General features: G+C 41.4%; 1 protein-coding gene across 23 annotated transcripts in view; it reads right to left on the reverse strand.

The window, feature by feature from the left end:
• Positions 1-25,365, reverse strand: part of NRXN3 (neurexin 3) — a 1,624,030-nt gene that overhangs the window by 1,385,695 nt on the left and 212,970 nt on the right. Inside the window, exon 3 of one of the 23 annotated variants that reach the window (XM_019919960.3) lies at positions 21,634-21,660. The exons of the other annotated variants lie outside the window; for them this stretch is intronic. Coding sequence (XP_019775519.2) covers positions 21,634-21,660 — 27 coding nt within the window. The remainder of the gene's footprint in view (positions 1-21,633; positions 21,661-25,365) is intronic. 23 annotated transcript variants of the gene reach the window in all.

The following is a 25,365-nucleotide window of genomic DNA, read 5'->3' on the forward strand; positions in this document are numbered from 1 at the left end:
TCTATTTAGGTCTTCTGCCCATTTTCAGAGAAACAAATACCGTATGCTAACACATATATATGGAATCTAAAAAAAAAAAAAATGGTCATGAAGAACCTAGGGGTAAGACGGGAATAAAGACACAGACCTACTAGAGAATGGACTTGAGGATACGGGGAGGGGGAAGGGGAAGCTGGGACAAAGTGAGAGAGTGGCATGGACATATATACACTACCAAATGTAAAATAGATAGCTAGTGGGAAGCAGCCGCATAGCACAGGGAGATCAGCTCGGTGTTTTGTGACCACCTAGAGGGGTGGGATAGGGAGGATGGGAGGGAGGGAGATGCAAGAGGGAAGAGATATGGGGACATATGTATATGTATAACTGATTCACTTTGTTATAAAGCAGAAACTAACACACCATTGTAAAGCAATTATACTCCAATAAAGATGTTAAAAAAAAAAAAAAGAATGACTTAGCCTTTCCTCACAAGGAGGCTCACCCTGGAAACTCCACCTGGCAGCCTAGCTAAGTCTAGGTGAGTCTAAGTAAGTCAGGAACTAAAACTGCCATAATTCAGTTCACATCCTCCTTGGCCAGCCATACTTCTCTGGGCCTTGACTTCCCCATTTACAAAATGAAATTCTTAGATGAGATGAACTCTCATTCCTTTTAAAAGCTCTAGAGTTCTGTCTACTTAGAGTTTAGCCAGTGAGTTTCATATCCTCCTCTCTCACCTGGGATTTCTCAAGGCTAGAGAACACTGAAAATTCTGAGTTCTAATTCTGCCTGAATTTTGTTAAATTTCTCTATTCTGTTGGAAAGGGAGCAAAACTTTGGTTGCCTCTCATCTGCAGAGCAGGGATCAGAATCCCTCTTTGTGTGAATTCTGCCTTGGTAGAATTGTTTTTTGAGAGTTTTTAGAAATAAATTTATTTATTTAATTTTGGCTGCGTTGCTGCGTGCAGGCTTTTTCTAGCCGCAGCAAGCAGGGGCTACTCTTCGTTGTGGTGTGCAGGCTTCTCATTGCGGTGGCTTCTCTTGGTGCCGAGCACGGGCTCTAGGCACGCAGACTTCAGTAGTTGTGGCACGCAGGCTCAGTAGTTGTGGCTCATGGGCTTAATTGTTTCACAGCATGTGGGATCTTCCTGGACCAGGACTCAAACCGCTGTTCCCTACCTTGGCAGGCGAATTCTTAACCACTGTGCTACCAGGGAAGCCCGAATTTGTTTTAAGATATAACAGAGAGCCAAGTTCTTGGAAAACAGAGAACACAGTTTAAATAGCAAAGATTATTATTAGTTGATATGCTGGATTCTTTCTTGGATTCACCGATGACATACAGTCAGCAGAAAGCTCGTGCTCATTCTTTCCACAGCCAAGTCTCCATGCTGAAGGCAGTAAGGAAAGCTTAGCTGTGACACGGAATGACTACTAATAGAAACACGAAATACAGAGGAATTTAAGAGTCGCCAATTCATTCCCAACAAGTCGAGCAGCAGGTTAACTGTGAAGGTAACTTTCCTGCTAAATATTCAAACAGAGTCACATAGAAGGGGTTCTAGATACATTCAGGTTCTTTTGCTTAAACCAAAGTCTGAACATGTTATTGTTCTTTGTCTTTTTGTTTGTTTGTTTGTTTGGCGGTACGTGGGCCTCTCACTGTTGTGGCCTCTCCCACTGCGGAGCACAGGCTCCGGACGCGCAGGCTCAGCGGCTCCGTGACATGTGGGATCCTCCCAGACCGGGGCACGAACCCGTGTCCCCTGCATCGGCAGGCGGACTCTCAACCACTGCGCCACCAGGGAAGCCCTGTTCTTTGTTTTTTAATGATTGTTAGTTCACTTTTAGTGAGCTCACTCTTCCTCGGACCACTAGAAATGCTGTTTGTAACAGGCATTGGAAAATAGGACTTAGCACATTAAGAACTTAAATAAAAAAGCTTATGGGGAAACGAGAAGGGGTCAAAGAGGCTGGTGGTGGGGGTGGATGCAGGGAAGTGAGTGGTAACAGAACGTACAATGCAAAGCATGAGAAATGACATTGAAAGGAGTGAAGGGGCAATACTAACTATGAAGCCTGTCACTCTAACACGTCTCTTTAAACAGTTAAGAAACTTCATTCACTTATCTCAAGGTTATCCACAGAAACAAATCCAGAAGGTCACTATGTCTGTAGTCATGTTATCTACTCTTTTTGTCAAAATATGACTAATCAAATCAGGAAGGTCTAAAGTCCTTGTTGAAACATATGGGACAAGTACTAAAGAATATAATAGGGTCTGGAGTCAGTTCATCCCTCAAACCATTGACAGGTATTCATTGAGGGCTTACAGTGTACCCAACACTGCCACTCCTGATTGCAAGTCGAGAAGCTTGGGAAAGAGGGGAAGGTCTAGCTCCAGCTATTTCACTGCTAAGTCTTCTGCTAAGTCAAAACAAATGATATAGTTTGACAACATTTATCAAGCCACTGTTACGAGACAGGCATAGCCCTGGGTATATAGGAGAGCCAAGAATTAGAAGCTTCACTCTCTGCCTCAATCAGACAGAACAAGGTAATATGATAAGCAGGTATATAAATAACACTTAGTTAGACACAGCATACACAGCAACTTTAAAACAACAACTTTAATAGTGTTTCCTGATCTATAAAATGGAAATACCAATTAATAAGAATATACCAGTTATTTGAACTTTGGAGTTTGGGGGAAAAAAACAGTAGTCCACTGATATAAATACATCCAAAGTTTTGCATTTGTGGGAAATGAAACTTTGGTCAAAACTCAAAAAATTTTATTAGGATTTAAAAATATGTGGTTTCCCTGTTTCATGGGGCTTAACCTTTGGTTGAAACCTTGATATAAGGAATCGCTTTATCACCTTGTTTACAAAGATAATATATCTTACTCAAGTGATTCAGGCTCTGGGGGAAAAAGGGTGGGGGAGATACCTTAAAAAGCAAAGGAAACCCCAAGGAACAGATATTTCCTGAAAGAATGCTATAATAGAAAAGTAAGAGTCTTGAGTCCAGGAGCAGGATAAGTAAAATGTCAGATTTCTTCGAAGGTTTTAGGAAGAAACCCCCTTTTTGTTGGGGGCAGTAACCTAAACTGAGCATTTCTACAGTTTTCCTCCATAGAAAAACCTCCAGTATTCTTCTTGCTATGAAGACAGACACCTTGAAGGTCTCTTTCTCTCCCTCAAATTGTCCCTTCTCTAGCTGTCATGCTCACTCTTCTCTTCATCTACCTTAAAACTGATCACTACAGTTCATTCTCTATATGGCTCTCTCACTTCTTTGTGGAGCGCGTGTGGGTGCCTGTGTGTGTGCACGCGCATGCATGCATTTCAACAAAATAACAAATCTTAGTCTTTGAGAATCTCTCTTCCCCACCTCCCAATAGGGACTCATACAGAACCTGTTTGTGTCCACCCTCTGCTTTTTGTCCTAGTTCAGATTTGGCAGTTCCACTTCGGCACTTGCCTCAAGAAGGAAAGCAAAAAATAGAAAGATAGAACAGCTTTAACTAACTAAGCTCTAAACCTCTTATTACAGGTTATAGGCAACCCAGAGTGAAAGAGGAAAAGTGGAAAGAATACATATCACCTCTCCTCTTATCTGTGTAATTGAAAACACATTGTGGTCATCCATTCTGATGACCAAAACCCTTAGACTTTGCCTGGGTTCCACCACTATGGTGTGTTTCCATGACAACTGATGAGCCAACCACAATGGACCTTGTTGTCACACCTCAACCATCATCTCAATCAATAAAAGTCCCTCCTCTAACGGGTCCTTCCTTGTTTCTGACTGGGAGATGATTCTTCCATGAAAGCTAACATTTTAGTAGGTGGGGGTAAAGGAAGTCTGAAACATGAAAGAAAAAGAAATACCCCCATCATATCCACAGTGATCTAAAGCACTTGAGAGTTAACTTGGTAGGACTCGCTGACCATACTGAAATCAGTTAAGATTCATTTTGCACACGTTTTCCTCATTCACTGACAAAATGTTGATTGTTGTATAATTTCCTCTCACACACACCCCTGCACCCATCTCTCTCTCACCCATGGAATCCTAAGTTTTGGTGAAAAAATCATTTTATTTAGTTTTATTAACCCCACACTCACTAAGCAAAATGTCATGGAAACGTTGTGAAGGCTTCCTTCTGCCCACTCCCACCCACTCCTGCGGAGGGACCATTCATTGATTGACAGGTCTCCAGGGACCTTCCTTCCCTTCCTGCCCACTGAAATGGCAATAAAGAGAGGTCACAGAAGAAAGACAGCCCAGGCTGAAGATGGAACATGGACTCGTGCCAGGAAGGGTGGGCAAGAGAAGAGAGAGAACAATAAGGAAAAGGGGGGAGGGGTAGATAAAGGCAGGGAGATAAAGAGGAAGAAAATCCATCTAAATGAAAATTCGACATGGTCCTCATTTGAACTATTTCCTCTATAAAAGGAGGAATAGTAAAGAGAGCAAAATAAAAGCAAAGCCATACAATACCTAAATGAAAGTAAAAAGACAAGTGGGGGAATAATATTACACACATAAAAATATATATCCTGAACTTTAACATTCTAGCTAACAGGACACTGACTTAAAAAAGAAGTCAATATATAACAAATTCTTTAACAGCAACTCAGATCAACTATGAAAACAATTTTTCTCCTTCATAGTTCCTAATCCACTATTACTTAAAATGAGTTTCTTTGACCCACTGTAACAGAATCACTTATTTTCGTTGGAGATTCCTAGATGCCACCCAGGATTAAGACTCTTTGGGAGAGGAGCTTCAAGATGGCGGAAGACTAAGACGCGGAGATCACCTTCCTCCCCACAGATACACCAGAAATACATCTACACGTGGAACGACTCCTACAGAACAGCTACTGAACGCTGGCAGAAGACCTCAGACCTCCCAAAAGGCAAGAAACTCCCCACGTACCTGGGTAGGGCAAAAGAAAAAAGAATAAACAGAGACAAAAGGATGGGGATGGGACCTACACCAGTGGGAGGGAGCTGTGAAGGAGGAAAGGTTTCCACACACTAGGAAGCCCCTTTGCGGGCAGAGACTGCGGGTGGTGGAGAGGGAAAGCTTCGGAGCCGCGGAGGAGAGCGCAGCAACAGGGGTGCGGGGAGCAAAGCGGAGAGATTCCCGCACACAGGATCGGTGCCGACCGGCACTCACCAGCCCGAGAGGCTTGTCTGCTCACCCGCCGGGGCGGGCGGGGCTGGGAGTTGAGGCTCGGGCTTCGGTCGGAGCGCCGGGAGAGGACTGGGGTTGGCGGCGTGAACACAGCCTTAAGGGGTTAGTGCACCACGGCTAGACGGGAGGGAGTCCGGGGAAAATTCTGGACCTGCCGAAGAGGCAAGAGATTTTTTCTTCCCTCTTTGTTTCCTGGTGCGTGAGGAGAGGGGATTAAGAGCGCTGCTTAAAGGAGCTCCAGAGACGGGCGTGAGCCGCGGCCATCAGCGCGGACCCCAGAGACGGGCATGAGACGCTAAGGCTTCTGCTGCCGCCACCAAGAAGCCTGTGTGCGAGCACAGGTCACTCTCCACACCCACTTTCCGGGGAGCCTGTGCAGCCCGCCACTGCCAGGGTCCCGGGATCCAGGGACAACTCCCCCGGAAGAACGCACGGCGCGCCTCAGGCTGGTGCAACGTCACGCAGGCCTCTGCCGCCACAGGCCCGCCCCCCATCCGTACCCCTCCCTCCCCCCGGCCTGAGTGAGCCAGAGCCCCCACATCAGCGGCTCCTTTAACCCTGTCCTGTCTGAGCGAAGAACAGACGCCCTCCGGCGACCTACACGCAGAGGCGGGGCCAAATCCAAAGCTGAGCCCCTGGGAGCTGTGAGAACAAAGAAGAGAAAGGGAAATCTCTCCCAGCAGCCTCAGAAGCAGCGGATTAAAGCTCCACAATCAACTTGATGTACCCTGCATCTGTGGAATACATGAATAGACAACGAATCATCCCAAATTGAGGAGGTGGACTTTGAGAGCAACGATATATATATTTTTTCCCCTTCTTCTCTTTTTGTGAGTGTGTATGTGTATGCTTCTGTGTGTGATTTTTGTCTGTATAGCTCTGTTTTTACCATTTGTCCTAGGGTTCTGTCTGTCCTTTTTTTTTTTTTTTAAGTATAGTTTTTACCACTTGTTACCATTGGTGGATTTGTTTTTTGGTTTGCTTGCTCTCTTCTTTCTTTTTTTTAATTAAAAAATTTTTTAATAATTATTTTTTATTTTAATAACATTTTTATTTTATTTTATCTTCTATCTTTCTTTCTTTTTTTCTAACTTTTATTCTGAGCTGTGTGGATGACAGGCTCTTGGTGCTCTAGCCAGGCATCAGGGCTGTGCCTCAGGTGGGAGAGCCAACTTCAGGACACTAGTCCACAAGAGACCTGCCAACTCCACGTAATATCAAATGGCAAAAATCTCCCAGAGATCTCCATCTCAAGGCCAAGACCAAGCTCCACTCAACGACCAGCAAGCTACAATGCTGGACACCCTATGCCAACCAACTAGCAAGACAGGAACACAACCCCATCCATTAGCAGAGAGGCTGCCTAAAATCATAATAAGGCCACAGACACCCCAAAACACATCACCGGACGTGGAACTGCCCACCAGAAAGACAAGATCCAGCCTCATCCACCAGAACACAGGAACTAGTCCCCTCCACCAGGAAGCCTACACAACCCACTGAACAAACCTTAGCCACTGGGGACAGACACCAAAAACAACTGGAACTACGATCCTGCAGACTGTGAAAAGGAGACCCCAAACACAGTAAGTTAAGCAAAATGAGAAGACAAACTCACAGAAGATGAAGGAGCAAGGCAAAAACCCACCAGACCTAACAAATGAAGAGGAAATAGGCAGCCTACCTGAAAAAGAATTCAGAATAATGATAGTAAAGATGATCCAAATCTTGGAAATAGAATGGAGAGAATACAAGAAATGTTTAACAAGGATCTAGAAGAACTAAAGAGCAAACAAACAATCATGAACAAACAATAAATGAAATTAAAAATTCTCTAGAAAGGATCAATAGCAGAATAACTGAGGCAGAAGAACAGATAAGTGACCTGGAAGATAAAATAGTGGAAATAACTACTGCAGAGCAGAATAAAGAACAAAGAATGAAAATAATTGAGGACAGTCTCAGAGACTTCTGGAACAACATGAAACACACCAACATTCGAATTATAGGGGTCCCAGAAGAAGAAGAGAAAAAGAAAGGGACTGATAAAACATTTGAAGAGATTATAGTTGAAAACTTCCCTAATATGGAAAGGAAAGAGTTAATCAAGTCCAGGAAGTACAGAGAGTCTGATACAGGATAAATCCAAGGAGAAACATGCCAAGACACATATTAATCAAACTATCAAAAATTAAATACAAAGAAAAAATATTAAAAGCAGCAAGGGAAAAACAACAACTAACACACAAGGGAATTCCCATAAGGTTAACAGCTGATCTTTCGGCAGAAACTCTGCAAGCCAGAAGGGAGTGGCAGGATATATTTAAAGTGATGAAGGAGAAGAACCTACAACCAAGATTACTTTACCAAGCAAGGAACTCATTCAGATTTGACAGAGAAATTAAAAGCTTTACAGACAAGCAAAAGCTGAGAGAATTCAGCACCACCAAACCAGCTTTACAATAAATGCTAAAAGAACTACTCTAGGCAGGAAACACAAGAGAAGGAAAAGACCTACAATAACAAACCCAAAACAATTTAAGAAAATGCTAATAGGAACATACATATCAATAATTACCTTAAATGTAAATGGATTAAATGATCCAACCAAAAGACATAGACTGGCTGAATGGATACAAAAACAAGACCCATATATATGCTGTCTACAAGAGACCCACTTCAGACCTAGGGACACAGACAGAAAGTGAGGGGGTGGAAAAAGATATTCCATGCAAATGGAAATCAGAAGAAAGCTGAAGTAGCAATTCTCATATCAGACAAATAGACTTTAAAACAAAGACTATTACAAGAGACAAAGAAGGACACTACATAATGATGAAGGGATCAATCCAAGAAGACATAACAATTGTAAATATTTATGCATCCAACATAGGAGCACCTCAAAACATAAGGCAAATACTAACAGCCATAAAAGAGGAAATCAACAATAACACAATCATAGTAGGGGACTTTAACACCCCACTTTCAACAATGGACAGATCATCCAAAATGAAAATAAATAAGGAAACGCAGGCTTTAAATGATACATTAAACAATATGGACTTAATTGATATTTAGAGGACATTCCATCCCAAAACAACAGAATACACATGCTTCGCAAGTGCTTATGGAACATTCTCCAGGATAGATCATATCTTGGGTCACAAATCAAGCCTTGGTAAATTTAAGAAAACTGAAATCATATCAAGTATCTTTTCTGACCACAACGCTATGATACTAGATATCAATTACAGGAAAAAATCTGTAAAATATACAAACACATGGAGGCTAAACAACACAATACTTAATAACCAACAGATCACTGAAGAAATCAAAGAGGAAATCCAAAAATACCTACAAACAAATGACAATGAAAACATGATGACCCAAAACCTATGGGATGCAGCAAAAACAGTTCTAAGAGGGAAGTTTATAGCAATAAAACCCTATCTTAGGAAACAAGAAACATCTCAAATAAACAACCTAACCTTACATCTAAAATAATTAGAGAAAGAAGAACAAAAAACCCCAAAGTTAGCAGAAGGAAAGAAATCATAAAATCAGATTAGAAAAACGAGAAAGAAATGAAGGAAACGACAGCAAAGATCAATAAAAGTAAAAGCTGGTTCTTTGAGAAGATAAACAAAATTGATAAACCTTTAGCCAGACTCATCAAGAAGAAAAGGGAGAAGACTCAGATCAATAGAATTAGAAATGAAAAAGGAGAAGTAACAATTGACACTGCAGATATACAAAGGATCATGAGAGATTACTACAAGCAACTCTATGCCAATAAAATGGACAAACTGGAAGAAATGGACAAATTCTTAGAAATGCACAACCTTCCAAGACTGAACCAGGAAGAAATAGAAAATATGAACAGACCAATCCCAAGCACTGAAATTGAACCTGTGATTAAAAATCTTCCAACAAACAAAAGCCCAGGACCAGATGGCTTCACAGGCAAATTCTATCCAAAATTTAGAGAAGAGCTGACACCTATCCTTCTCAACTCTTCCAAAATATAGCAGAGGGAGGAACACTCCCAAACTCACTCTACGAGGCCACCATCACTCTGATACCAAAACCAGACAAAGATGTCACAAAGAAAGAAAACTACAGGCCAATATCACTGATGAACATAGATGCAAAAGTCCTCAACAAAATACTAGCAAACAGAATCCAACAGCACATTAAAAGGATCACACAGTATAATCAAGTGTGGTTTATCCCAGGAATTGAAGGATTCTTCAATATACGCAAATCAATCAACGTGATACACCATATTAACAAATTGAAGGAGAAAAACCATATGATCATCTCAATAGATGCAGAGAAAGCTTTCGACAAAATTCAACACCCATTTATGATAAAAACCCTCCAGAAAGTAGGCATAGAGGGAACTTTCCTCACCATAATAAAGGCCATATATGACAAACCCACAGCCAACATCATCCTCAAAGGTGAAAAACTGAAACCACTTCCACTAAGATCAGGAACAAGACAAGGTTGCCCATTCTCATCACTATTATTCAACATAGTTTTGGAAGTTTTAGCCACAGCAATCAGAGAAGAAAGGAAATAAAACGAATCCAAATCAGCAAAGAAGAAGTAAAGCTGTCACTGTTTGCAGATGACATGATACTATACATAGAGAATCCTAAAGATGTTACCAGAATACCACTAGAGCTAATCAATGAATTTGGTAAAGTAGAAGGATACAAAATTAATGCATAGAAATCTCTTGCATTCCTATACACTAATGATGAAAAATCTGAAAGTGAAATTAAGAAAACACTCCCATTTACCATTGCAACATAAAGAATAAAATATCTAGGAATAAACCTATCTAAGGAGACAAAAGAACTGTATGCAGAAAATTATAAGACACTGATGAAAGAAATTAAAGATGATACAAATATATGGCGAGATATACCATGTTCTTAGATTGGAAGAATCAACATTGTGAAAATGACTGTACTACCCAAAGCAATCAACAGGTTCAATGCAATCCCTATCAAACTACCACTGGCATTTTTCATAGAACTGGAACAAAAAATTTCACAATTTGTATGGAAACATAAAATACCCCGAATAGCCAAAGCAATATTGAGAAAGGAAAATGGAGCTGGAGGAATCAGGCTCCCTGACTTCAGACTATACTACAAAGCTACAGTAATCAAGACAGTATGGTACCAGCACAAATACAGAAATATAGATCAATGGAACAGGATAGAAAGCCCAGAGGTTAACCCACGCACATATGGTCACCTTATCTTTGATAAAGGAGGCAAGAATATACAGTGGAGAAAAGACAGGCTCTTCAGTAAGTGGTGCTGGGAAACTGGACAGCTACATGTAGAAGAATGAAATTAGAACACTCCCTAACACCATACACAAAAATAAATTCAAAATAGATTAAAGACCTAAATGTAATGTCAGACATTATCAAAATCTTAGAGGAAAACATAGGCAGAACACTCTATGACATAAATCACAGCAAGATCCTTTTTGACCCACCTCCTAGAGAAATGGAAATAAAAACAAAAATAAACAAATGGAACCTAATGAAATTTAAAAGCTTTTGCACAGCAAAGGAAACCATAAACAAGAACAAAAGACAACCCTCAGAATGGGAGAAAATATTTGCAAATGAAGCAACTGACAAAGGATTAATCTCCAAAATTTACAAGCAGTTCATGTAGCTCAGTATCAACAAAACAAACAACCCAATCCAAAAATTGGCAGAAGATTTAAATAGACATTTCTCTAAAGAAGATATACAAATTGCCAACAAACACATTAAAGAATGCTCAACATTATTAATCATTAGAGAAATGCAAATCAAAACTACAGTGAGATATCTTCTCACACTGGTCAGAATAGCCATCATCAAAAAATCTACAAACAATAAATGCTGGAGAGGGTGTGGAGAACAGGGAACCCTCTTGCACTGTTGGTGGGAATGTAAATTGATACAGCCACTATAGAGAACAGTATGGAGTTTCCTTAAAAAAACTACAAATAGAACTGCCATATGACCCAGCAATCCCACTACTGGGCATATACCCTGAGAAAACCATAATTCAAAAAGAGTCATGGGGCTTCCCTGGTGAAGCAGTGGTTGAGAGTCCGCCTGCCGATGCAGGGGACATGGGTTCGTGCCCTGGTCCGGGAGGATCCCACATGCCGTGGAGCAGCTGGTCCCATGAACCATGGCCGCTGAGCCTGCACTTCCGGAGCCTGTGCTCCACAATGGGAGATGTCACAACAGTGAGATGCCCGCGTACCACAAAAAAAAAAAAAAGTTATGTACCAAAATGTTCATTGCAGCTCTATTTACAATAGCCAGGACATGGAAGCAACCTACGTGTCCATCAACAGATGAATGGATATAGAGGTTGTGGCACATATATACAATGGAATATTACTCAGCCATAAAAAAGAAACAAAATTGAGTTATTTGTAGTGAGGTGGATGGACCTAGAGACTGTCATACAGAGTGAAGTAAGTCAGAAAGAGAAAAACAAATACCGTATGCTAACACAAATATATGGAATCTAAAAAAAAAAAAAAAAGGTTCATGAAGAAACTAGGGGCAAGGCAGGAATAAAGACACAGACCTACTGGAGAATGGACTTGAGGATATGGGGAGAGGGAAGGGGAAGCTGGAACAAAGTGAGAGAGTGTCATGGACATATATACACTACCAAACGTAAAATAGATAGCTATTGGGAAGCAGCCTCATAGCATAGGGAGATCAGTTCGGTGCTTTGTGACCACCTAGAGGAGTGGGATAGGGAGGGTGGGAGGGAGGGAGATGCAAGAGGGAAGAGATATGGGGATATATGTATATGTATAACTGATTCATTTATTGTAAAGCAGAAACTAAGACACCATTGTAAAACAATTATACTCCAATAATGATTTTTAAAAAAAAAACCAAAACCCCAAAAGAAGAAGTCCCACCCCACCAAAAAAAAAAGGGCTAAATAAATAACTACTATTAGCTATTATTAAACATTCCTGGTAGAACACAATATTTTAGCAAAATGCAACCCTTAATCTCACCTCTGATTCCCAGGGAAGCAATTTACATTTTATATCTGAAAACGTAAAGCATTTATGTTGTAATTAAAAAAAACAAAAAAGACTCTTTGGAACTGTGACTTGGGACTCTTAAAAACTACTGCTGGTAATTCTAATATCTTATAACATTTGAAAGATGCTTCTCAAACCTTTGCACTACCTGTGTTGAGTACAATTACCTAATTATGTTGAATTTGCAAAGCATGGTTTTAAAAGTCACCTCTGCAAATAGCGAGTGTTGGCGAGGATGTGCAGAAAAAGGAACCCCCGTGAATCCTGGTAGGAATGTAAATTGATGTAACCACTCTTTTCCATGGAAAACAGTATGGAGCTTCCTCAAAAAAAGAAAAAAAAAATAGAACTAGCGTACAATCCAGCAATTTCACTCCTGAGTATTTATCCAAAGAAAATGAAAACACTAATTTGAAAAGATATATGCACCTCTATGTTCATGGCAGCATTTCTTTACAATAGCCAAGATAAGGAAGCAACCTAGGTGCCCATCAACAGACAAATGGACAAAGAAAAAGGACGATACTTCTGAAACATCTCACGTACAACTAGGATTGCTGCCACTACATGAACAGGTGTGTCTGTTTTTGTACCATAAGCCCCATAATAAAGCCTTTTCCCTCAGGTTTGATCTACTAATATCTCAGAGAATCTAATAGAATCCATTCTATAGAGTTCTTCCCATAAAAATAGCATAAAACAATGACCAAAATCCTTATAGGGTCACACATTCAACTTATGTAGTTAAGTAGCATTTGAAGCAAGATACAAAAAAAACAAAAACAAAATTATTAAGCTATACAGTAGTTCATAAGTGGTAGAATCCAAGATAAAAACCTGGAGTTCTCATTTAAAATTGCAGGTTCTCAGGCATTCTAATTCAGTGGGTAGAGGGAGGTACTCAGAATCTGCATTTTAACAAGTATGTTCAAGGACCAAACTTTAGGAAATGTTTAGCATCACCTGGATTGGCTTCAATAGTTTGTATCAGTGTTTATCCAAGTGTGGTCCCCAGACCAGCAGCATCAGCGTCCCCTGAGGACATTTCAGAACTACAAATGCTTGGGTCCCATTCCAGATCTAATCAGAATCAGAAACTCTGGAAGTAAGACCCAGAAGTCTGTGGTTTAACAAGCTGTCCAGATGCAATTCATTTACATCAACACTTAGAGGAGTGGTTCTTAACTTTAGAATGACCTGGGGAGCTTTAGAAAATCCAGTGCCGAGACCACTTTTCAGACCAACCGTATCTCTGGGGCAGAGGGAGGGGCTGGGCATCCGTAATTTTTAAAGGTCCCCAAGTGATTGCAATGGGTAGCCATGCTTGAAAACCACCAACAATACTACTACTTTACTCACTCATGAAGCACAGGAATAGTCACACCCCTACCCACCCATTGTAACACACTGCTTTGTCATCCAAAAATTATTCACAGTTATCTCGGTTTCTCTAACCTGTTTTGTTCACTTCAGCCTCTTGGATGTCAGTGGTATAACGACACTCACATCTCTGCACAGAGCTTGGGAGAGGAGGGAAAAGAGGTGCATCCAATTTGTTGTTAGATCAAGTTACTTACCTAAGATGATTTGAAAGTAGAAAGCACTGGATTTCTTTCAGCTATGAGCTCCCTACCTCTAGACGAGAGACACACATAATGGAGGCGGGGAAAGCTACCCCGGGCACTCTCTTTCCAATCTGCCATCAACCCCATGATTATTTCCTCCATCAACCTCGGTGAGTGGGCTGGGAGTCACTTATCCTCCTTTAAATTGCCCCATTTGTGTCAAGGTTACTTTGTACAAAATGATAAGCATTACCCACTAATTCTCTTCTGCACCTCCTACATTTTTCCCCAAAGCCTAGGCTCTTAGAAAGGCTTTCTCTTCTTCCTTCTGTCTCCTTTAAAAAAGAACTTTAAAACATTGTTACCCTGGGGATTTGTCGTGCTTTTCCATCCTGTAGTCTGTGAGCTGACAGACAGCTAATCGTGATTATAATAAAAATGAGTTATTATCATTACACACTAAAAAGAAAATGATGCCAAATCCTGCATTTTCCTCCAAGTCCAGTTATATGCCTCCTCCTCCATGAAGTGCTCCTTGTCGGCCCCTCCAATATTAATAACGTTCCTTTCTGTTGATTCCTGTCATTATTTGTTCCTTGCACTGCACTACTGAATGCTTAAGTGTGTATAATGGCATGTATTGTTTTCAAGTTGTGTAATGTAAAGTCGCTTTTTTCTTTCCAACTCTCTGGTAAACTTCCCAAGGGCAGACACCACACCTTCTAGTTCTTTTATATCCCTCACAGCCACAGCACAGTTCTGGCAAAAAGCACAGAGCAGAAATCCAATAAACATTTGACTCTCATTACACCTATTTTATGAAACATCGAAAACGTTTAATCATTATTCTGGCTTCTCAGATATATTCTCCAAGTTAGTAAGCAAAACTAAGATTGGCATCCTATCTCTAATTTCAGTAACTAAGTTGAGCCTAATTCTCAAAGATCAGAAAGCATATGGACTCGCGCGCGCGCGCGCGCGTGTGTGTGTGTGTGTGTGTGTGTGTGTGTATGAGAGAGACAGAGAGAGAGAGAGAGAGAGAGAGAGACTGACTGTGTCCCTACCCTAATGCTTCTAGTGCAGTCTTGAAACTTCTGTAAAAATTAAATATATTTTCGTTTTTGTAACTCAATCTTTGCTCTTGTTATTGCCTTCAAATCTCTGCTTTTGTCCTGTTTAATTATTATTAGAATTTCAGAACTATTTCTCAGATATATTTAAACATTTTTATCTTAGAAACCATTACAAATCTTGAAATTCACGCTTTATAATTGAAAAGACACTTGTTCCTTATGGGTAGCATTTGCATTTTAAAGCTGGTCAAGGCTGAGGTAGTGCAGACTTTCAAAGCTGATTTGAATTCATCATGAAACATATTAAATTTTCATTCTAAAAACAATACTGTATTTTTGAGAAATCGTGCTCCCTTCTTTGGAGAAGCATGCGGCTTAGTGATTCATAATGGGAAAGTTACTAAGTATATTTTGGAGAATAAATAGACATTGCACTCAAATATACAGTGAGCTTACATTAAAGATTTTCATTGCATTCTTAGCATGTAAGTAAATTTCTATGCAAACACAATCTATCCCCTCGGTCTTCACATTTATTTCTATAACCAGTGTAAATAGAATGGAGTCTTAGAGATGTGTGAAATGTGGAGGATGAGCGAGCAGAATCTCTTCTGTGATTAACTGGGTAAAAGAGGACCCAGTGGTATGAGGAATGATTCTCCAGACAGCACAGGAATAGCAACAGGGAAAAGAAAAACATGGTGAACCCCTACAAAAGGAATTGTCTCCTTTCCTAGAGGCACAAAAGAGGATTTAGGTGATGCCTGTACCCTAGATGGACAGCAGACCAGGGTACACAAACCTACTATTTGGACAGGGATGAAAGAGATGGCAGCACCCAGGAAGAGGAAGTAGAGACAGCTAAGGGCTGAAGGAACTTCCCTGGCTGCTCCAAAGTTCAAGTAGCTGGGAAGCTAGCCATAGAAAAAGTACACCCCAAGATCTCAAACACCAGCCGAGAAAAGAAGCATTGTATCAAAGGTGTTTCAGAAGATAAATGGATCTCCAGACTAATATTAACCACAAATTCCCAGTTACTACCTGAGTCAACACACTTAATAACTGGTACATCGCGGTATGATATTTTTGTTCATTATACTATTTAATGAAATTTTATTATACTAATGCTTGTCCTGCATTTTGGATTTTCTTGGAGGGTACTGGAGAAAAGAGAACTAATTACAAGAAGAAACTCATATTACCAATCAATTGATTTAAATGTTACACCTGTCTCTGATGGAAGAACCAGGCAATATTTAACTGGAAAGACAAATAGTTTTCTAGGAGTTATATTGGCTTTCAAAGTCTGATCTATGAAAGAAGGTTATTTTTCTCCTTAATTACTGTAACCAGTCTCCCAATCCCCTGAGGTTTATAAAGCCACACTGGCCTTATTGCTATACCCTGACCTGCAGAGCCCAGGACCTTTGCCCTGGTGCCCTTTCAACTTGGCCTGGGATGCTCAGCTGCACAGCTGGCTCCTCCTCGTTATTCAGATTTCCGTTTAAATATCATTTCTTGGAGAGGAATTCCCTCAACTAAACTAGCCTAGCCTTCCCGGTTACTCTACCAGTTCTTATTTTAGGTCTTATTTGGGTATCACTATCATATATTTCCTGGGTGTCTTTGTTTAATTGTTTATGGTCTTTTTCATGCCTTAAAAAGAAAAAAGCACCGTGAAATCAGGAGGTGTGTCTTGTCTTACCACTGTATCTCCACTGCCCAGCACTGTGTGTGGCACATAGTAGGCAATTTATCTACTCAATAAATATTAATTGAATAGATTTGTTATAATTATTATCATAATTATTATAAAAGTAACTATTATTATCATTATTATATCAAAGCCCTTTACTTTGGAATGATATTTACTCTAACTTCAGTATTTACTCCCTTCCCCGCTTTGTTTTTCTTAGTGGCACTAATGACTATGTGACACTGTATTATGTATTTATTCACTATCTGTATCTTTTGCTAAAATGTAAGCTTCTTTGTCTGTTTGGTTTACCTGAATATCGCTTGCACCTAAAACACGTCCTAGCGCATGGTAGCAGCTCAATAAATTACTGTTAAATGAAGCCAATAGTTGTAGCATGCCTCTTCCCCTCCTTTGTCTTCCCTAAGCAATTCACAAGCAACTTGCTCCTTTGCTATCTGACACTGAGGGTCTTTTTCTTGACCATGTCGTTGTCTGTGTCTGCTACCCTGGCATGCCCAGATGCTCTTGGCTGACTGAAGTAGAGATGTTCAATATGGCTGAAATACTCTGTCTGCCCTGTCCTTCATCAGCAGTAATTTGCAGGCCTTGGCTATGCTCTATTCAACTCTTTAGCTTTTATTACAGTTTTACTCTCCAAAGTCACAAACCATACTCTGATGGTTTCAGTATTGCTATCTACCTCGAGATACTTGGAAGAGAGAAGGAGGTGAGAGGAGAGCTTGGCCATACTCCAGAGTAACTCAACTTAAAGCAGTCACCCCAACATGCAACGTGCTCTGGCTGCCACGGATTAACTCCCAACCAGAATTCCTAGCCGCCTCAAATGAACTTGCTCCTGTGTGATAATACACCTATCGCGAGACTGCTACAAGTAGTGTACCGTGCTAGCCTCTGTGGGAGCTGCAAAATTATACAGCATCTCGATCCTACCTCTAATGGCTTCTATCTGGGAGAAAGGTAAACATCTGTAAATGTAATGCTAATAAAATGCCCTTCCATACCTGTCCAGATCTCACTGTACCCCTCATGCACGTCAGCAATTCACCTAGTAACTATCAGCCATGCAAAGTCTATAAGGCAATCCCTTCCATGCCAGCCATTCTACAGACTAAACTCCTGCTGCTGGGGTTTAAACAGATATGAAGTCAACAGATTGCCGTTAAATTAAGTCATGCCTAGGACAGTGTATCTCAAAGTGTGGTCCCCAGACCACTTATAGCAAGACCATCTCAGGTATCCTAGACCCACTGCATCAGAATCGCAGGGGTAGGCTTGAAGATCTGCAATTTTTAACACTCCCCAAGTGAGTCTTCTGGATACTAACAGTTGAGAACCACCAGACTAAAATTTATGCAGGATGTGACAGTATTTCTGTACATGTAAGGAGACTAGTCCTTGCATATGCTGATATAGTAGTATAGTGATGGCCTTTCAAACTGTCACTATTGGACATCAACCCCACCCTCTATCTATCACTCTAGCAGCCCTTACGATATGGGAGCTTTCTAATACAGGTGCCACCTTTAACAATACAGCGTGGAAACATCTGGTAACTATCAATTCCAGCCCTTAGCAACTGGGTGCCCAATTTTGAGTTGGTTTTCTGAGGTCAGGAAAAAGAATCATGAATAGATATTAAGCAACCAAATATGACTGCCATTAATAATGATTCTCACGCAACAAAATGTAAGCCTACCACTGCCTGATAAGAGGAGCCAGAACAGTGGGTCCCAAAGGTACGTACTTAGAATCCCTAGGAGTAGAAACCTGGTACCTGTACTTTTAACAACACTTTGGTTGCTTGTTAGCAGTTAACACAACACAGGTCCATAGACCAACAATGGGGAACCAGTGATCCAGTATAAGGTGTGGGACAAATATCCAACTCCTAAAGATAAAAGATTCACCACAGTCATGTATACTTCAATATAGGCTTAATCACTTAACCATGCCTATGAATAACGGCAGTGATTTATTCTAAATCTACAAATACCTAGAAAGTTAACCGTCTCTTACTCTCTTATCAGATGTGTGATGTTCAGTCCTCTAAGCTGGTTTTTTTGGAGGGTATTCCAATAATATCACAGATGAACTCATGCTTAATATTCTTAATATTAGTCGGCCTCCAAGCAGGCCCTTGTGTGGTCCCCTCCCATAATGAAGAGCCGAATTGTGTAGTCAACAGGACATTGAGGAGGTGATAGAGTGTGACATCCAAGGCCAGGTAATAAAAGACAGTGCCACTTCTACCTTTGCCTCCTTGGATCACATGCGATGGAGATGTAGCTGCCATATCATTAAGACACTCAAGCAGCCCTCCAGAAAAGTGCACATGAAGAGAAACTGAGGTCTTCTACCGACAGCCAGCACCAACTCATTACGCATCTAAATGAGCCATCCTTGAAGTAGATTCTCCAATTCCAATCAAGCCTGCAGACGACTGCAGGCCTGGCTGTTGTCTTAACTGCTACCTATGAAACCCTGAGCCAAAACCCACTGAGCTAAGCCATGCCTGGATTCCTGACCCACAGAAACTGTATAAGATAATGAATGCTTGCTGTGATCTAAAGCCACTATGATTTTTGGTAATTTGCTCTGTGACTACGCTTATACACCTAGTCTAACCCAAGAGGGCATCATAGCTCCAAACTCAGGGCTCTCTCCGTGGCCATAACTGAACATGCATCCTAGGCGAAATTACTTCATCCTTTTCTCCCTTAATTTACTTTATTAAAAAGAAGTTTCACAATAGGGAGGTTTTTCTTTTAAAGAGCCTTAGTAATAGCCCTACTGTATCAAACAGGATTGGTTTTAAATGAACATTCTTGTACTTCTCTACCTGTCAGGGAAGTTGTGAGGCTTAATTAATTACAGATCTTTGGATGAAAGGAGCACTGAGCACTAAGAATTATCATCAAACAGGACTAGGAAAAATGGGAAAAAAAAGACATTTTCTCTCTTTGCTTGCTAAATCCATTTCACCTAAGATTTAGCAAAGGCTGAGTCACCTATTGTTTAGAGAATATTAAATTTTTGCTGAGTGCAGAGTGGAAATAAGCCAGCACAGCCGCAGAACAGGGAGCCCCTGTCCTTTAGATTAAAATAGACCTCTTTTCCAAAATAAACCCCAATCCCTCTTTTAGGGAACAGCATGGGCATTTGGATCTTCTGAGCTTTCAAGGAGGAACAATAGATGAAATAGACATGTAATCTAAGCCCCATCTAGCAGAACTATCTCCATTTATAACCAGAGGCCTCCTAAACCATGAGCCAGACAACCTCATGGACATTGATGTCTTCCCTGAGCAAACACTCAATGGAAGGAATTTATTTGGGGGTTCTTTTGCATGTTCTAATGGCAATGTTCCTGCCAGAGGAAGCCCAGGAAAGCAGAAATGAGTCTCCACATAAGAATGAGATGGTGGTTGCTAGAGGCCAGGGAGTACAGTGGAAAAATCACTAGGGCTTCTAGCCCAAATTCAAGAGTTCAAATCCCAGTTCCTCCACTCACTAAACAAATGACCTTGGTCGAGTAAGTGACAACTTCTCTGACCCTCAACTTCCTCATGGTACAAATGCACCACCAGACATACTGCTTGGGCTCTAGACCCCAAGGCTACCGTGCCCTCCCTCCACGCCCCACAGACCTCCAAATCCCATAGGCATTGCCTAAGGAGGAGAAAAAACTAGTCCACTGGCCCTTAATGTTGGCTGGGGGGTTCCAGCAATGAGGGGTCTGGTCCACCCTTCCTGACCTTAAGAAATAAGGCAAGGCCTGGGGGCTTCCCTAGTGGTGCAGTGGTTAAGAATCCACCTGCCAATGCAGGGGACACGGGCGCGAGCCCTGATCCGGAAAGATTCCACATGCTGCAGAGCAGCTAAGCCCATGTGCCACAACTACTGAGCCTGCACTCTAGAGCCCACGAGCCACAACTACTGAGCCCACGTGCCACAACTACTGAAGCCTGTGTGCCTAGAGCCCGTGCTCTGCAACAAGAGAAGCCACTGCAATGAGAAGCCTGTGCACTGCAATGAAGAGTAGCCCCCGCTCGCCACAACTAGAGAAAGCCCACACACAGCAACGAAGACCCAACGCAGCCAAAAATAAATAAATAAAATAAATAAATTTATTTTTTAAAAAAAAGAAATAAGGCAAGGCCTTATTCTCCAAGGCCCTTTCGGGCTTTCTCTTCTGATATGTCTTTTCTACAAAGTTACAGAGTTCCAGCTTCAGAAGGCCTGGGCCCCATCTCTTGCATCCATTCTCTTTTCTCTGGGACTTCTCAGCAGGCATGCAGGGATTGGATCTGAAATCGTAACATCAGAAATGTAGGTCTGGCTTTTCTTTTAGGCTTCTCAGGTCTTCCCAGGTTCTCTATGTGGTACAGCCTAGCTCATCAGAATCCTGATCAGTGCTTGGGGGGGGCCTAAGCCCCACCTAGCAACGGAGTGGTCCCTCTGTATTGTTTCATCCCCTCTGTGCATATATTAGCCTTAGTATTTCATGAGGAACGGTGGCTGGTCTAGGGAATTACATAGGCATTCCTGGACTACTGCTATTATAATCATGCCTGGATAGTATAATTATCTACATCAGTGTTGTAATGATCAAGAGAAATAAAGAGGATGAAAAGGCCTGTATACATTAAGACATGGTACCAAGGTTAGTCATCATTACAGACCTATGATGAACAACTGTGACCTAAAGCGAAAGGGTCTGCTGCATAAGAAAATTTTAGAAGTGTGTGTGTGTGTGTGTGTGTGTGTGTGTGTGTGTGTGTGTGTGTGTGTGTTTGTGCTGGAGGGGTGAGAAGAAGGCAGGGGAAGCAGGCTCTGAGCAGGGGCCTCCCTACCTTCAGCCACAATGGGTTAAACCAAAAAAAATTAAAAAATAAAGAGGTGCTCGGTTGAAGTAAAGACGGTGGTGATCCCATGACCTTAATTTATCTTGTTGACTCCATTAAACCCAATCACACTGACAGTCAGTGCTACGTGACCTGGAGCTTCCTCAGATCCCAAATCCATAACTGCATTTCTTGGGTGTGTGTGTGTGTGTGTGTGTGTGTGTGTGTGTTTCATGTGTAGGAACTGAGAAGAGGAGGAAAGAAAGTGAAGAAAGGGAACACAGTGAGGAAGCACAGACCAGTTGTGTTTTGTTTGTAAGCAGTAGCATGAGCTCCTTCAGCAAGCTTGTTGACCTTTATTACGTCAATGCATGTTTCCAAGGACCCTCAGGACATCCTCCACTCTGTTCCCTATGCCAGTGTCATGAACCTCTCCAAAGAGCCACCTTACCTCATACCACAAAGAGACACTCACCCAGAGGAAGAGCCAGTCTGGGTTACATAGACCTAGTACAGATTAGGAGTGGCAGAAAAATCCCTGCTCTAGGATTAAGTCCTGAGTTCTAGCTCTAGTCTTATCTCTGACACTTTCTATCTGACCTTGAGTGAGGTGCAGCCAAGAGTCTCAGTTTTTCTATCTGTGAAATGGAGAAGTTAATACCTGCCTAGTCTAGTCACCCTAGGACAGCTGTGAGGAGGTAGAAAGGCTTGGAATACTGTAAAGTACTTCAAAATGTAGAACTTTATGATACTGGACATCGCCAGAGGTGACACTAGACCATTCATACACATATACTTCTTTATTCCCTCTCCATCTCCATTTCTCTCTTCTCATCTGCCCCACTATTTATTTCCTATACTCACTGTTACCCTTCTCTTTTTCCTTTTACCTCTGCTTTTATCTTAGGTGCATCAGTTGTATGCAATATAACCTATATTTGCTGACCAACCCCACTGATAGTCAAGACTGAATTGCAATGGTGATTCCTAATGCAGAAAATTTTTGGAAACTCTTTAAAGAAGGGTCTATGTCTTGATTATAATGAGGTTTGTGGAGCAAGCCTCCTTCAACCAAAAAACAAACAACCTCATGTATTTGACTTCTTCTCTAAGCATAATACTTGAAGTAATAACTACAGTGGTGACTCTATCACTGCATACATAAAAACCATCCCAAAACATGTGAAAAGTACAGATGCCTGAGCCCCATCCTCAGAGATCTGGTGGGACTCAGAAATGTACTCTTTTCACAAGCCTTTCCCCACCCCAAGGAGTTTCCGATGCCCACTTTGAGGAAACCTGACCCCGAGACATTGTCAGTAGCACAAGTGGATAACAGGAGTCCACTGTGCTATTATGCAATTGAGTATTTCCCTCAAATAGATGAGGCTTATGGAGGCCAAGAGGAAAGTCAGAGAGGCAGCCAAAAACCCAAACGATTAAAGCTCTGCTAAGAATGATTTATGAACATGAGAAAAAAACCTCTAAATATTCTGTTGTTGACTCAGTGACTGCCTATAGACAGGCAATGGGTCTACAAATATTTATAAGACATTAACAACAAGAAGGCCCAGGAATCATCTAAGATGTGACAAGGTCAAAGTTCAGACTAATGGGATGAAATCAAGGAAGAGGCAGATTTGGTTTACAGTCAGGGAAAACACATACATACTGAGATTTAAGACATTATGAATTCCCTTCCTCAAAGAAAATGATGGAAGTTGCATTATCTGAGTGCTGCTACAGAGGAAACTAATTTGAATTGGAGGACAGGGGAGTCAGATGACATCATGACATTTTATATTTTGGACCATTTCAGGGAGATTTCCCAACATCTCTCCTGGAAGCAGGATTAACCATGAGACGTCCTTGTACTTCAAATGCCAGGTGTTGATCCAGGTTGGGTCCTCAAAGTTTCTGGTCTCATCCTCTGATTGCTCCTGTCCCCATGCCCCGCCTGGCACCAGCAAGTTCATGCTAATTCTGAACCTTCCCAGAGCTTAAGGAGACTCTGTCATAGTGCCCCTTTGCCATGGGTTGCAACCTGAAAACATTTGATTATTCACAGTGAAAATTAACTATCTAGGTCAGTAGTTCTCAACTCCAGCTGCACATTAAATTCACCCAGAAAGACTTTTTATTTTTAATACAGTTGCCTATCCCAGACCAATGGAATACACTCTTTGGTAGTGGGGCTCAGGGATCAGTGGGGCCCAGTATCAGTCCAGGTGATTCTAATGTATGCACAGAAGGAGATCTAGATAAAGCTTCCAACTTTGGCTGTACATTAGAATTTCCTGTGATTATTTTTTAAAAAAAATAACACCAGTCCCCTTTCCCAGAAATTTAATATTAATTTGTCTCAGGTTAAGACTCAATTATCACTATTTTTTAAAAGCTGCTTACATGATTTTAATGTGCAACCAGGTGGAGAAGGATTCTCCTTATGGGAAGAGCTCCAGCATATCAAACTCTAAACTTATTAATATTATGTACCTCCACCTTTGACCTCTCCAATTTCCGATCACCCCCAGATTGACCCCACTTTTCCTGCTGAATGTCTTTTCTCAGTTAGAAACTTCACCAACTTCTCAGTCACCCAGGCTTGGGTTCCTTGGAGTCATCTTTGACGACCCTCTACCCTCTTCCTCATTCCTACACCAAAGAAATGGCAGGGCATCACATGTATCCAGTCCTTCCTAAGCAGTATCCCTCTCTCACCAAGAAGGCTAGTGTAGCTTCCTAATAGACCTCCTTGCCCCGACCTCATATCTACTAGGGTAGATTGATTGCAAAAATGGCTCCAGTCATTCACATCTGCCTGTAACCACACCCTTTGAATTATGAGTTTGTAGATCTTCTCACCTAGAAATAGGCTGTGGAGTCTATTTCCCCGACCTTGAATTTGGGTTAGCCTTGTGACTTGCTTCAGTCAACAAAATACCCCAAAAATGCTGATGTGCCAACTCCAAGCCCAGGCCTCAAGAGGCCTTGCCTATGTTCACTCTTTTACTCACTTCTCTGTTGTCTCCATAAGAATGTGTCCAGGCTACTCTAAACCCAAGCCTGGCTAACTTACTGGAGGGCGAGAGACCACTTTTAGCAAAGCTGAGTCATTTCTGCTAAGGCTCCAAAGATGTGAGGCAGCCCAGCCAAGATCAGCAAAGCCAACGAGCCTACCTGCAGCTGACCACAGATGCATGAATGAGCCATTGTGCCCCCAGAGCAGATGAGCAAATCTGTCCAGCCAACCCAAGACTCATAGAGATAATAAATGGGTGATAAATAAATAAATGGGTGATGAGTTTTAGTGTGGTTTGTTACCCGGCAATAGCCAACTGATACGCTTGCCTGATAAAAATCTTTGACCATAATAAGACTACCATTAACAACAATAATGAGACTTCTAGGAGGTATATACATAGATATTCTCACAAAGAGGAAGGTAGAACCACAGGAAGGGTGAGAACAGTCTGTGTGTGTGTTTATGTGTGTGTGTATGGTCTAAATTTTCATACTGATGATAATATTTTAAAATCATCTATATGACCACTTCATAATTGAGTACTACTCTGCTAGTGCTCATACCTGGAAATGCGTCTACAACTGCACTGGTCCCGACAGTATGACATTAATTATCATGAGCCAGTGAGGAAAAAACAGAAGTGGACCCAAACATAGAAGACGTGTTCATGCTAAGCAAAGGCCAAACACCACTGCACACTATACATACAGTATTTCCTGGGAATTGGAAGATAAAAAGCTGGGGGAAAACTGAGTGGACTCACAGCACAGAGAGTATGGGAAAGGGCAGACTTTAAATGACCTGGGTTGTAGCAGACTGTACCATATTCACATTATTCATGAA

The sequence above is a fragment of the Tursiops truncatus genome, chromosome 2 (assembly GCF_011762595.2).
Source record: "Tursiops truncatus isolate mTurTru1 chromosome 2, mTurTru1.mat.Y, whole genome shotgun sequence".
In the NCBI taxonomy this organism is placed as follows: domain Eukaryota; kingdom Metazoa; phylum Chordata; class Mammalia; order Artiodactyla; family Delphinidae; genus Tursiops; species Tursiops truncatus.